General features: G+C 40.3%; 1 protein-coding gene across 4 annotated transcripts in view; it reads right to left on the bottom strand.

Moving 5' to 3' along the window:
• TTC7A (tetratricopeptide repeat domain 7A) overlaps positions 1 to 15,426 on the bottom strand; it is a 176,389-nt gene that overhangs the window by 136,131 nt on the left and 24,832 nt on the right. For all 4 annotated transcript variants that reach the window (XM_071577114.1, XM_071577106.1, XM_071577097.1 and 1 more), the window contains 3 exons: positions 10,033 to 10,111; positions 6,833 to 6,993; positions 6,330 to 6,393 (listed from right to left, as the gene is read on the bottom strand). In XM_071577114.1, the coding sequence (XP_071433215.1) occupies positions 6,330 to 6,393; positions 6,833 to 6,993; positions 10,033 to 10,111 (304 nt within the window). The remainder of the gene's footprint in view (positions 1 to 6,329; positions 6,394 to 6,832; positions 6,994 to 10,032; positions 10,112 to 15,426) is intronic.

Raw genomic sequence — 15,426 nt, forward strand, 5'->3', positions numbered from 1 at the left:
ACCAGCATTCAGCCATTGCATGTCTCTGCATCATGCCAGAAGCCCAGCTCAGGTGTTCAACTGACAGAGCACAGTATTGGCTGGGGTTCAGCAGGGCTTTTCAGGTGTGGCTTCAAACTGCAGCAATACCACAGCATAGGACTTTAAGGCCTATTTGGTTCTGAGAGCAGGGAAGAGATCTGCCTTTCTGGGCATCTGCAATGTCACTAACAACCCTGCGGGGCCACAGACAGCTTGTGCCTTCCTACCCACACAGACAGCATACTTACCTGCAAGAGAGATAAGCCATCTACCCACAGAGGACTTGCTGTACATCAGTGACCCTTCTTTATGGCATGTTTATTTCACAAAGAAAGGAAAAGAGCCACAGCAAATCCAGACAGCCATTACTTCAGCAATTATTACACACAGTTACACTGCAGAAAATTAAATTTTACCACAGTACAAAGATGTGCTCCTTAATAAAATGTCAAGCAATCATATGAATTACAATAGAGCATATTCCATGCAGCAGCCCCTTCTCATAGCAATTAGCTATGAAGTATCCTTTAATTGCTCACTTTGAAACATGGCTCCCCCAGCTTTCTTCCAAAGAAGAAAAAGAAAGCAATTAAAATCTTTAATGAGTGCCTGCTGCCTGCCCCCTAATTCATGGGCATTCGAATGTTTAACTTGTGTCTTTCCATAATAGACATAATTGCCAGATCCACTGCAATCCATCTATACAGAACAGCAGCATGTTTTACACAGTGTACTGTAATAATGTAATTGGTGTGATCCAATACTAGCATTAAGAGAGAAAAACAAATGCTATGTGTGTCAGATTGACAACAGGCCTTTGAAATAATGTAACTGATGCCTTTACAGCTAAGAGCTGGAAAATATTTAGCCCATATCCTTTGGGTCTCCATTCCGGCCATTCTGCCAACAAAATGAAGGAATTCTTCACAATGGCAAGAACCTGTTCAATGGAAGAATGGACTTTTCACCCAAGTTATTCATCTCTATACAGCACTCGAAGGTTTCCCTCAGTAAAACATACAAAGAAAATATGCAGGGTTGACTGCAACGCTGCTGTGAAAATGGGAAGTTGAACAGGGAGGACATACCATACCCCAGGAACTCATAAAACTCCTCTCACAGAGATACCACACCTTGTTCCACTTCAGACCAGAAGGAACTTAACCCCTTGTGAACCACAGGGCATCTGTCTCATTTCTGGTAAGCAACAGACCACAAGTTACTGGTGCCCAATACAGATGCCTCACCAAAACAGTCCATTATTATTGCTTATCAAATATGGTCATATAGATATATCTTATATCCTTATATATTTTAACATCTTGTATTGTAACAGAAATAATTCTGGAAACATCACTGAAAGCAAGGCAGACATACCCACCCATCCAAAACAGCCCAACAACCCTACACAGAAGGAACAGAGAAAGGCACAAAGGAAGGAAGTTTGTGTATGGATACTGTTTTGAGTAACAAAGTCATATATTTGCTACCAGTAATCTGGATTTAGAGAACTATCTTCCAAGAATTTACACCCTCCGTGCAAGTTTGGAAACAAGACGTCCTACTGCAAAGTAGAAGAAAAAGAGCTCTGTATTCTGTCTCTACCAATTCACATTAGAACTATTTATTCAAGAGGCAATTAACAGAGGTAGTGTATTTCCCAACAGAAACATCCTGCAATCCATCTCTGCAGGTCCCAAACACTTAGCTCTGCTTTGCCAACTAGGTAAAGAGACATTCAGACTCGCTGTTGTAAGTGCACAACTGTGATTTGGCAGGAACCAACAGAGCAGGCAATCCCATCCCTTTCTCTTTCAGCTGCCATAGTCTGATAGCCCTCAAGAAAATACTCATGATGGTCATCCAGCTGCTGTATCATCACTGGGCTTGGCATAATTTGAAAGTAAAAATAAAAAACAAACAAAAAACCCAACCCATAAAAGCAACAAGAGATTCTTCTCCTTTGCTAACCCTTTTGTTGGACATCATTTTTTTATAAAATTAGGAAATGTAAAGCTAACAGGTTTTAATTATTTCTGTTCTTAAAAATATATGGGTTTAATCTTATTCTGTTAAAGGCATGCTCAGAGCCATTAGTTTTTTCTCACCAGTAAAAAGAACAGGACAAGTCCTAGTATCCCCCTCACCATCTGCTCCATGCTCCCAGGCTCTCCAAGGTCAAATCGCCTTTAGGGATTCAAATCAGAGATAAGATGGGGATGACATTTTTAATCTTTGTTACACAGGCACAGAATTTATTAGTCTTGGATACAAGGAGTTTCATTTCCAGTATGAGTGAAGTGAGTACAGAGCCAAAAAAAATAATCCATGTTACCTGGCACATTTGGTGGATCACATTAGCCAAAATCCCCTTTTGTAGGAGCCAGCATTGCCATCACTCAATAAAGGGATTTCAGACTGTATATTGGACCTCAGAATCAAGAAGGGAAAGTTTCTAAGAGCAAATAAAGAATTTTTGGTCTTGTTTTGTTTTAACCTCAAAAGCAAACACAAGAAGTAATAGAAAGTGTTCCATTCCTGACTCTGAGAAACTTCTGGCTAAGTTTAAGGACAGTGCAGTCAGTTCTGAATACTCTTGAGAATGGCTATTAAAATAAATAAAACTGCAGCTAAGGGTTAGTCATGCCAAACTTCTCTGTCTACACTCTGCATTTCAAAGCACCAGAGTCCCCAATGGCAGAACCACTGGTAGTGTGATGCAGAGAAAGCACATTGCAGCAGGTCACAGCATGTCCTCAGTTCTCCACACAAACACAGCATCACTCCTTTAGTTGGGTTAAATTCAGTAAGAAAGAGGACTAACAGTTTAAAAATAGGCCAGTCTACTTTTTTCTAATACATGGTAAGAACACATCATTCTACCACAGCCTGAGCTTTTAAAGGCTGTCACCAGCTGGCCTTCTTGGTCTGAAGGAGAGCATTTTCCTCCTCTCACTAACACAGCCCATCCATACCATAACTTAGGCTACAAAATAGGAATGATATGGTTGTAAGGAGGTCACAAACCACCCTAAAAGACCACTCAAACTGTGGCAATCTTCAGGCTGCCTAATTTTTTTCCTTCCTGAGAACTCTGCAGCCAAAGACTGTGACTAAATAACAGCTGGCACAGAGGAGGAACACTTGCCAAGCTCATAGTTTTCATTGTTTACTGAGATGCCTTGGTTTATGGAAATAGCTTCCCATTTTTAACAGAAAGAATACAGGAGGCAATTCAGCAGAGTCCCAGGACAAAACAAGCTATGAGTTTTCACTCTAAGTGTTAATATACCCACAGAAACATCTTCAAAGCTAAGGAAGAAGCTACCACGTTATTTCATCATCTGAAAACCTTTTACATCCTTAGGCTCAGAGGCAGAGTGAGTGAAATACTGAAGGAACCATTAACTACCCCTTTAGAACGTATTCTCATTTCATCCCACTAGAACACTCAAACTGGCTCCCTTGCAATGCAAGGGAAAGGGATAAGAAATCACATGCCAGACCCCTGCATCACTAAGAGCCAGAGAAGACTTGCTGAGAAATAGGGTGTCTCACAAGAACCTCAAGGCAATTTCTCCCTTTCCCCTTTACAGGAACAGTTCTACTCCCCCCTAACAACTACTGGAGAGTCACACAGATCCCGGTGAAGCAGATGCAGCTTCACCTTAGGAAGGCAAATCAAACAGTAAAACAGAGTGAATTTCAGCAGCAAAGGTGTTCCAGGTACTGTACACCACTTGAGAGAGCTACCATGTCTCCTTTTCATTACATTTATCACACATTAACTTTGAGGTCTCTGATGTTTTATGCTCCTCCCCAGTATATCTTTGTTCTGTGTGCCCTCCACAGGCTGACAATTCTGCTGTCCATCCTTCCCTTAATTTTGACCTCCTCAAAGTCATTTTGGGGCAGCAGAAGTCAGGAACAGGCATGCAAAGCAGCTGTTTGGCTTTATGGTCTTGTAAAAGAGTTACAACAGCATGGCTGCTCTTTGTCTCTTTAAAAATCAGACAGGCAAAGCACCCTTCTGGTGAGTTTTGCTCTAACAGAGCAAAGTGTCAGAGAAGTTGGAGAGCTCCCAGCAAGCCAACCTAATTGCATACTTCTGTTTCATTTTAAGGGGCTCATAATTGTAAATACTGAGAGAACGCCTAATGCAGCCAAAAACCAGGAACACCAACTATGTTGCTGACTGGCCTTCAGAAACATATCCTTATCACTTGCCATTGACATTCTCTCCAGAAAGGAAAGCATGTTTTATTCCGTTTTTAACATTACATTATTAGGGAGAGGCCTCAGCTGGAAATTTGCTTCTTGTTAATTCATTCCATGAGCTCCAGCAACCATTTTTTTCCCTAAATATGGAAAAAACAAAAGAACAACAAACAAAACACAAAAACAAAAAATAAGATTTCAAACAACCAACAAACTTGCAAATGAGAAAATTCACTAGCCTGCAGCAATGCTATTATGGAAAACATGTCTTGCCATAAATTAAACAAAATTTCCTCTTCTTAATACCATAATAATAAAACTACAGGAAAATATTTACAGACTGCAAAATTCCGTAAGAATCACATTGCTCCCTCTGTTCCTAAGGGTATTTCTACACCCAGCTATATTTCTCTACACTTGTCCTGAATTTTATTTAGAACATTCAGCTCACAACAAAGCTATTGCTAATGCAAGAGGAAGACTCAGATGTTCCATTTCACCAAATCAGAAAGACAGTTACATGGATCCTGCAGTGCTCTGCTACAGGATCTTTGATTATTTGTTTTGTATGCGGCAGATCAAAATGTCTTGCACTTATCTCCAAAAAGTTACCATATATTGGAGACAGCACTTAAACATACACAAGCTTACTTATTTAACTTAGAAGCCAGCACAGCAGTCCAGTTTCTATAAATAGCATTTTTGCATTGCTTCATCCATAACTTAGGTACAGGACCAGTTAGTTCATCATTTTACACACTACTAGATAAAACAGGGAGAACTTTCATTCTCCTCAGCAGAAGAAGATTGTAGAGTTCAATGTCCCACAAGGCCTTTCTGACCGCAAGTCCAGTCCCAGAAAAGGCTGGAGCAGCCAGTATTGTTGCTGCTCCAGACCCTGATCCTCCTCCAGTTAGATCACCCCTGACAAGTCACACTGTCACAAGTCCTTCTGATTTTAACAGACGTGCATATGATAGTCTACAAGCCATCACTCCACTTGTAATTATGTAAAGCCTTTCTAACTGAAGAAAAGCCCTTGACTGTAGAGGATTAATCTAGAAAGCACTAAAACACATATAGTAATAATACTCAGAGGTACATGGTTTTTAAGTCAACTTAATATTTTGGGGTAGTTCTGCCTCTTCAGTTTTAACCCAAATTTTAAAAGGAAATAATATTAAATTGCCATGTTCAAAAGAAATTTGCAGGAAAGGGGAAGGACTTGAGTCAGAAGAACTAGACAAAGAAAAACTGATGGAGGCAAAACCAAAGAAGTTTCCACAGTATCTCTTCAACTAGTCTGAAAGCCGTTTAGAAGTTTTTAAGAGGGTCATAGATGCTGCAAATCTTCCTTTGAACAAGTGACCACACTGCATTTAAACCAAAATACACATTCCTCACGTATTTTCAGAAAACATTCCTTACACATTTTCTATGTCTGCATCTTCTCAGAACATGAAAATTATCAAGGGTTACCACGCAGTTTTCCATGCCCCTACCTATTTGTCCTCCAGCTTCTTCCCTGCTTCTTAAATGGATTTTTATAAATAGAAGAAATTTAATTATTTCACTGTAGTTTATTATGGATGTTTCTGCATGTGACAAAATTCCCTGTATCACCAGCATCAGAAACTGTCAAAGATCACTCAGGACTGAAAGAGCTGAGGACTCCAGACTAAGGCATGAAAGCACAACACTGTATCCTGCAATGCCAGAGAGCAGGCACCACCATCATGCCTGGCTTTAGGCAAGGCTCCCTTCCTCTCACTCTTAATCCATAAATCCACACAGATGTTTTGAATGGAAACATCTCTCTACTGGCAGTGTATCTGGATGTCAGAACCTGCACGCAGCTATGATGAATGCAGTCACTTCCTCTTCTTGACAACTCCCAAAACCCTTCCTTCAGGTTCCATTTAAAAAAAATGGTCTCACTAAGAAAAGACAGCATTTGCCATTCCGCACCCAAACCTTGGCTTCTGTTTATCTAGGGAAGCCTCTCTAAACAAAATCAACCAGAAGACTTGACATGGAAGTGTTAGATATTATATTGAGCTATTAATATTACAAATTCATTTTTGGCTTACCATGGACTCACTGATTAAGAGGAGAAGAAGAGCCTCTTCTACGTTGTCTTGAGGACAGTACACACTGAAAGACAGAACACATTTTTATGAGGAAGGTCAAGAGTTATCCTGTCAGCCTCTTTCTCATTTCACAAGAGAAACTGTAACTTGAAACACCTCATGCATAATTCATTTGCCAGGCAATACTTTCTTTTGCAAGTTCACACAATTAAAAGCTCTGCAATATATCTTAGATGAGCTATACTGAACCATGAAGGGATTACTTGAATTTTATAGCAAAGACAGCTATTTTGTTTGATTTTCTTCTTCCTGGGGAAAAAAACCCAAACATCAAACACTCAAAGTTTAAGTTTTAATTTTCCAGCAGACTTTTTGATGGGAAGTTTAAAAACAAGATGACACAAAACTACTACATGAATCAGTGACACAATCAGCAGTACCAGCAAGTGCTGAAACACCCTCCTTCCTCCTGACAATAAACTGAAATAAAAACAAGCACTTACTTCTCTTCTGTGTACAGCTGGGGCCTCCGACAAAGTAGATGGTTAACATAAAACTGATATTCCTTGTTCACAAACTCAGGAAGCGGATCAGATAAAGGGCTCCAGTAACAGTCTTCACTGAGGGAATGGAGAAGTACCTGGGCTAGTTGTTTGGCTGCAGTCTAGAGATCAGTGAACAGTACAGAAAAAGACCTATATGAGCGAAGTCTTCTCCAACACAAAAGATTCACCTCTCCCCATGTTCCACCTTGGGAAGGAGATGTACCAGCACCACTTTTCAGAAAGCTAGAGAAGCTAAATCAGCTGCTAAAGTCTACAAAAGTGGCAGTTTCTTTCCTCCTCTGAAAAGGCCAGGCTTCTGCATTTACATGGTCTAGTTGCAATGCTGTAGGAAAAAAGTACCAAGAAAGCCTGACAGCAAGGGATGCTTTGGTGAACAAAGGCAACCAATTGCCACACAGACTGCTGAGACAACCTCACAGAAGTTACTATATTCACAGAATCACACACAGACTATTCTGAGTTGGAAGGGTCACAAGGATCATTGAGTCCAACTCTTAAGTCAATGGCCCACAGAGGGGATTGAACCCATGACCTTGGCATTATTACAGTCAAGTTTTAACCAACTGAGCTAATATGATGACACTACACTGTACTCTCAGGCTCCGAAGTTTGTATGCAAGTCTCAGACAAGACGCTACTTTTGTGTTAGGTTTAAAAGTTCAACCTTTTATCTGTCAATACAGCTCTTCCTGTAGCCTTTAATAGTTGGATCTCAGTACTGCTTCTCTCCTTCTGTTGAATTAATGCAGGGAGGAGCGAAGATGCTTAGGAATTTTACATTGAGACAGTGATGTAACATGCACTTTTTTAACCATCAAGTGGCCAAGGATCCGTAAGTACTTGCTTTCCAGTTCGTACCTGGCACACTGAGCCCAAAAGGGGGCAAATTTTGTGAAGTCAAGTTATCTATCTTTGACTTTTGTCCTAGTCTGCCACCCAACAAATCTCTAACTTTTTGCACTGTAAATAGATGAGCATGCAAACAAGCTCAGAGACACCAAAATGGGTGGTACCTTCTGTGCATCCTCAGCAGCAAACCACATAAAGTGAACACAGCACAAAACAGAAGCAGGCTGAAACTTCAGCCCTTCCATCGTAATACTTGTAAATGGTATTCTGCAAGTTCTCTGACTACTGCTTATGTATTTCATATGCACTGTAGACTTTGAGATTGTTACAAGGCCACCAAGAGTCATTTTCTGTTAAATACCAGGGCAGGTATGTTAGAAATGTCATACCTTAACATCTGTATGATCAAATAAATCACACTGAGTTTAAAGTTCCTGTTACCAGTTTCAGAAAAATACCTTCTTTTGATGCAAAGCTCTTGATTTTCATCTGCTGCACCACACACAAATTCACTGCACTAGTCTCAAATGCAACCACAGCAGTGTGCCCAGTTTCTTAAACACCATAAAGGAAGTTTCACAGATGTAGCCAGCAAATGGCAGTAATCTGAATGTATAACAGTGTCTCAAAAAAATATTGTCACATACAGCTCCCTGGAAATCCCAAGACCTTCCATGCCCTCCTACTGACAAGTTATAGAAAGCCGTCTGTTTCTAACTAGGCTTTTCTATGCTTTTTATAGCAAATAACTATGAGCAAATGGCCCAGGGCTCTGCGACATTAGCCAGTATCATTTTATCATCTCAATGTGTAATTATTTAGTCAGTTTTACCCTCAGGAGTCAACTCTCCTATATTTTTTCCTACAGTCTTAGGGGGGAGGGAAAATAATATGCCAGCAATAGAAAGATCTCTACTGGTTCACACAGAAGTAGGAGTACAGTCTGTGGTAAGCCTTTCAAAAGGCAAGCACCAAAGACTTCTAGTGTCTTTGATTTTAACATACAGTACAGTAGCTGTGTAAATTAGCTTCACTCTTGTTTTGAATAAGACCAAACAAACCAGAACATGTCAAGACTCTGATTTATGTTATTACTGCCTTTGGCTAAAAAAAGCATCATTATGCTTGAAGAACACTCTGATCCCACAAATTAAGAAAAAAAAAAAAATCTTGTGTTTTACTTTCATGTTTGAAAAACTTGTTTAATTAAGCACGTTCCTCCCTTTGCCCTCCTGACAGCTCTTTAAAAATAAATAAGAAAATGAAAATGTAATTTGCAGTAAAATAGAAATCCCAGGAAAAAGTATTGAATGAACACTTTTGGAGTTCCCTTAGGGATAAATCCCCCAAGGGTGTTGTACAGCTCTCCCCAGTTGCAGGGACAGAAGCAACTGAGCCACATTCTGTCATGGTACAGGAGCAGCAGATGAGATGCATTTCATCAAAATGACAAAATAGGCAAGCATGAAAACATCCCTGAACCCTGATCTCAGTCTGGAAAAGGATGCAACCATTTGAGTGGACAATTATTGAAGTCACCTCCTCTAATTCCCTGCACAAGCTTCCACATGCATCCGTGTTCTCCAGAATGCCATGTGAACCCATGCCCCCGCTTCCTTGCCAAACCTTTTAGAAATTACACAAAACACAATGCTGAACCAAGCACAAGTTTAGTCGTAAGAATATCAATGCTTTTAGTGCTGCAAAACTCTCATTCACAATCTCAAGACTGTTATTGTCCATGCTGTTGACCTTGTCACCTCCTGAGTAACTTCTGGACAAGATCTCTTATGGGGAGACAGGGAAAAACCAGTTGGAGGTCTAAGAAGTTGAACAGGCACATAACTAACTCTCTCCATGATTTCTTTAGCAGAGGCATTAAGGATAAAAGGATGCAGAATGCCAACACCAAACAAATTCAAAACAACTAAAATCACTCTGTACTGTACTGAAGTGGGTTTTACAGAAGAACCTCAGTCTAAAAAAGCCTCACTTGCTCCAAGAGCCAGAAGTACTTAATGCTTCCACATGCAAATGCAGAAAGGTGTGCATGCACACACTGGAATTGAGAAAGAAAACAAAGCATCACCTGAGGACAGCACTGTCAAGCTAAATACATCTCTGTTTCTCTGGGGATCACTTGCTGCATCACATCCAAAAGGGGGAAAAAAACAAAAGGCAGCAATCAATCTAATGAGGGAAAACACATTTTTGTGCAACTGCACTGGTCAGTAGAGAGAATTCCCGCACACCAGATGGCCCCACCTTCCCATCTCCCATTCCCTTACCATTTTGAAGGTCTGAGTAGCTTTTGTTTCCACAGTCCGTAGTATTTCTCGCAGACTCCTCATTCCTTTCACAATATTTCTATGGGGAAAAACAGAAAGGAAAAAAATCAAAATATGAAAAACCCTCAAAACCAGCACATCAGAGACAAAATGTTTTTATGATGTACTGAAGCTTGGCAACAAACTTGATGTTCAAACAACCCATGAAACAATCAGTGAGTGTGCAGTAGTGAGACAAGTCACTCTGAGGCACAGACAGGACAATGGCAGAGAGCAAGGCAGCGACTGTAGCATGCCTACTCCAGATGGTTCCTAAGAGAAGATCACATTCACATTTGATGAACAGAGGGGACATTTGGAAGCCTTTCATAGCTCATATTTATAAAGCAGATGCTGCTCCTTAAAAGCATTTGAATCTCTGCTTCACACACACAGACTGCACTTGTTTGAATTATATTGAGCTTATGTGACGCTTTTATATGATGACTCCTTTTAGGTGGTGCTTAAACGCCTTATGTTTGATGGTCCAGGCACATGACGAAATTACAGTGGTTTAAACAGTTTATTATCAGGCAGTTAAGTTGCAGTAACTGTCTGCAAGCGCAGCTTAACCTGCAATAAGAGGGTTAGGCAAAAAAAAACCAACACCACATTACTCTGCGTACACCATGAGCAATTAAAGCTGACTAGTTGCCAAATGGTATCTTAATCATGGATCTGTGCACTCAGAAAGATGCAGAGAGGAAAGATTAAACACTGGACATGCTAATAGTTAACACACTGTCAGCCTATAAGCTGTTCAAGGCTAAGGACATGGCCCTACCACCACGGCAAATGCAAAATGGTTCAATGCACATTCACTGCAGGGTGGAAGATACCTAAAGAAATACAAGCTATCAGAAAAGCAGCACTGTTGTACAAGACAACAAAAGAAGCATAAGTACTGGTACATTAACTGCCATTTCAACTTATCCAGGAGAATTTTCTGCAAGAAGAAAGCTAAATTTCATTTAAAAAAAGCTATAACAACCTTTTCTGTCAAACTGATTAAATTTTGAAGGTAAGCAGTACAGATTGTATTTGTGTCCACTTTTATGCACTGCAAACCTTACTGCACTCCACAATCAGTGGCAAAAATTTGATGAAAATAAAGAATAAACAGTAATTATTTGGGGGGGTAGGGGAATAAAACAAGATCATGTTTACCATGAGTCTTGACTACATAAAATGCCACCCCCTAAAGCTTGTGGTCATCAAGTCACAAAATGCAAATGCATGTGGCCTAACTTCCAAACAATACTCATCTCAATTTTAAACTGTGAGGTAATCTGCACATTACCTAATCATGGACAATGTACAGCCAAGCAAGAGAGTAAGGCAAGAGCAAACATACTGCAGACTTGCCCCTACAGATAAAGTCTAGATAAAGTCAGATGCTTTCTTTTTTTTCCCTTTAACTTTCTCCTAAGTAAAAGATGTACTTTCAACTTGTCAAAGGGGAAAAAAGCTCAAGGAAGCTTTTTTAAGTTGGAGTTAAGCGCTTCAGCAAGTTCTCCAGGTACATGATCAAGACACCAGATGGTTTTTAGGGGGTCTATAATAGAATATTCTAAAAAAGATGCAGTTCTGGATCTTAAACTGAGGAAAGCAATAAAGCATGTGGTGTTACTTATGCTCAAGTAGTGACACCAAATCCAACAGAACTATTCACATGGTGTTTACAATTAGGCAAAATCAATACATTCTCCCATGTAAACAAAATACACCTGCCCAACTGCTCTCCTGGTTATTGAAAACTACTGGCATTTCCTGTGCATCCATGGGCTCCTTAAAAGGCTGAATAGAAGGGTTATGGTATATAATAGTCCTACAAAGTTTTCAAAAATGCATATGTTCAGATTTCTTGTTAGCATAATAGTATTTGTCTTCATAAAAGTGCCAAAGAATTGCATTAACTACCATGAGAAAGAAGATTAGCGACCATTTGCAAAGTCAATTAATTTCGCATTTGGCACACACTTAAGAGATGAAAAAGCTATGGAATGTGATATAAATGTGATAAAAAGACACAGTTCCCAGAGAACTAGCGCACCATTACAGTTCCACTTTTTAGACAAGGCCACAAACCAAGTTAAGCCTCATGGCAGAAACATCTTGGTCTGGGGGGAAGGGAAGAAGAAACGGAAGGAATTTTGACACATTGAAGTGAATGAAAGAATAAACAGCAAATTGCTGCCCATCTGCAAACAGTCAGAGTTGAAACCGTGGAGCACATGACAAATGCCTAGGAATGCCTTTAACAAAAGGCAGGAGAGCAAAATGGGCCGCACAGGAGGAGCATCCAGGACTCACCACCTCCCAAGACAGGTGGTCGTGTGATCAGGTTCTATCAAAGAGCACCCAACTCTGCTCTCTTGAGTTCTCAATTCTGAAACATACAGAGCAGCGCATATGACAACAATACCAGTTCTACAGGACTGAGGATTTGGTTTGGCAGCCTCTATATTTTGAACTTGATCAAACACTCTTAAGCCATGAGAGGAGACAGAGCACACCTGCCAGCATTCTGCAAACATACCTCACTACAGGAGTTTGTCCTTCCTCTCAGCTCTTCAAAGCCAGGACACCATCTGAGCATACATTTCACTTAAGCAAATGAATTGCTCTACTCATAATGATAAAGAACTTACTGTTCCATTAATGCATGTCCTTCATATACTAGCTGCACACTTGAATTTTTTTAAATTAGGACCTGAAGAGGTAAACAAAAAGTATGTACTTGAACAGAAATACATGTACATAGATGAGTGGACAAGGATGCAAACACAGAACCTCTGACAATCCATAGTGAATCCATCTGATCTTATCTAGATTAGAAACTAAAACGTGTTGAGCCTCTGCAGGACTTGGATAGAGGTCTACCTGGAAATCCCAGGTACTGCTGCCTCAAGCCATGGCGTCATTAGTGAACATCAGATCACAGAAGTTAAGTGAGTTGCAAGATTCCATAGGCCCCTATTGTACTGCTAAGATGCCAGAAAAAGAAACAAGGAAGAACAGGAAGGGAAAAGTACATGATCATTAAACTGCCTTGGTTTAGCCACAGAAGTGGCCAGAACGCCATTTAGGAAAACCATGATGAAATGCAGTTTAGGATTCAGCTACAGCTCATCTAATAAAGAAGAACACAGATAATTGTGGGCAAAAACTGTGACAAAGAGCAACCTTGAGAATCCAGTCAGTCCAGCTTGGCATAAAAATATGTTTTGTTTGTACAAGAGTAATTAATCACCAGTCCATGAACTCATACCTCATTTATGTCATAGTTTGGCTAACTACACACAGAATTTTAAGATACAAGAAAATAAAGAAATACATTGTTTTCTATGCAAATTGCTGGGAAAAATATTGACAATAAACCAGAGTGCACAGAGGCAGTCCCCCAACAACACAGACACCAGAAGATGATGTTCTCATCCCCACTGATTTACTGCTAAAACAATTAGCTGCTAAAACAACAACATGGAACAGACCACCTTGAGAAGAATACATGGCAGTTTGCAGAGTCACCTCTCCAGGGTAAAGCTGTACTCGAAGCACAGGAACAGCAGCAACACCATTGCCTCTGCCCACCTCCTTTGGCATCTTTGCATTTCACTCAGGTTTCTAAGAAATCATACCCTCTCCTTAAACAGCTGTTCATGCACAGACACAAAACACACCCGAAGAAGTGTGCCTCAAATACAAGGCAAGGTAAGTAAGTACAACAAAGAACATTAGTTTCCTAATGAGAATCTAACACAGAGGGGCACTCAAGAAAACCCCAACCCAATAAAACCAAAAACTTAGCACTTATCTAGATCCATCTAGCAGACAGTAATACTCACTTTCAAAGTACCAGTTGCAGTATCCTGGATAAGGTGGTAGATTGTGATGACTGAAGAGGAGATAAATATCAAAAAAACCCACAAAAATTCCTCACAAGAGATGAATAGTCTGGCAAGGACAGCCCTGCCTTTGTACATTAGACATTACTGTAAAACTACACACACATGAAGTTACTCTTTCAAAATGCCCTTGCAACAGATTCCTACAAAATTTCCAAAAGGGAACTAAGCACTCTAGAAAACTGGCAGAAGGGAAAAGAAACAACTGTGTAAGCTTTCCCTATGAAGCATTTTTTCAGGGTTTTCCAAAGTACTTCAGGTCCTAACTTGAAGGACCACAAAGAAACCCGAGTTCTAATGAATGCTTAATATTAATTTTTTAGAAATTCTTTTTCTTCAAAAGTGTCCCAATTTAGAGCTTCCAAAACCAACCACATCCTCTAGAAAACTCTGACTTTGTCTTGCCTGTGGAACTCCATGCATACTTCAACTGCAATTAAGAGAGCAGCATAATCATTACTTCACAAAGGTGAAGCCTCCTTGAAAATTCTAAAAGCATCTTGACCAAAGCCTCCCTAACAGCATGAAGTGGTAATACCTGTTAAATACTCTGAAAAAAAAGGGTAGTAAAAAAATTAGTCTAATCTTCACACATCTGCATCAGAAAAAAAAAACCCTAAACAACCAAAAATCAAAATCTAGTGCTAACATGAAAGACAACTGGTTGCCTCCTACAACATCGGCCTTCCTATATTCTGCATCCACAGCATCAACACTGCTCACTGGAAGAATAAAAGAAAGCTTTCCTGGGTTTCAGCAGGGTGAACAACTGCAGGAAATGTGTCTTCAGCAACACAATGTTTTTAAGTAAACATCTTTAAAAGCACCTGGGACTTGTACACCTGCAATACCTGCTGGTCCTTATCTAGAAGCTCAACAGCTGAAGGGCAGACCAGACCTTTCTTTCCTACTGGTGCCTTCTTTCCACTGCACACTGCAAGAGAAAAGGCCAACGCTGACCATGCTCCAAGGAGATCACGTCTGTTCCTGTCAGCAAGAACAAAGTATAACACCACCACTCATACCCATCAGCTCTTCTGCCTGTTGAGACAAGAATAAAGCATTCGCTATTCCTTCTGTACACATGTGCCACTGGGGAAGGACATCCCACCTGACAGGACCTACACCCCAACAGCTTGAGCAGTCATTATCCTACTGGACATGCTGGAAGCAAAAAGGAGAATAAAAGCAATTCTTTGAGCTGTTCAATATCCACTGGAGAAATTTATTATAATCATGAAGCATCCTAAAAAGGTTCTTCCTACTTCCGTCCTCTTTTCTTAATATATCCCAATGCTGCTTATGCCCTCTCGTGGCAGAAACCATACATGAGTATCAGCTGCGGTGGCAGAGACAAGCTGCCATGTCCCACTGGACTCCTTTTATCCCACCGACTCTTCCATCCCTAGCTAGTGCTTCTCACTTGCACTGCAGGAGGTGAGAAGCA

This window comes from Pithys albifrons, chromosome 2, assembly GCF_047495875.1.
Source record: "Pithys albifrons albifrons isolate INPA30051 chromosome 2, PitAlb_v1, whole genome shotgun sequence".
Lineage (NCBI taxonomy): Eukaryota > Metazoa > Chordata > Aves > Passeriformes > Thamnophilidae > Pithys > Pithys albifrons.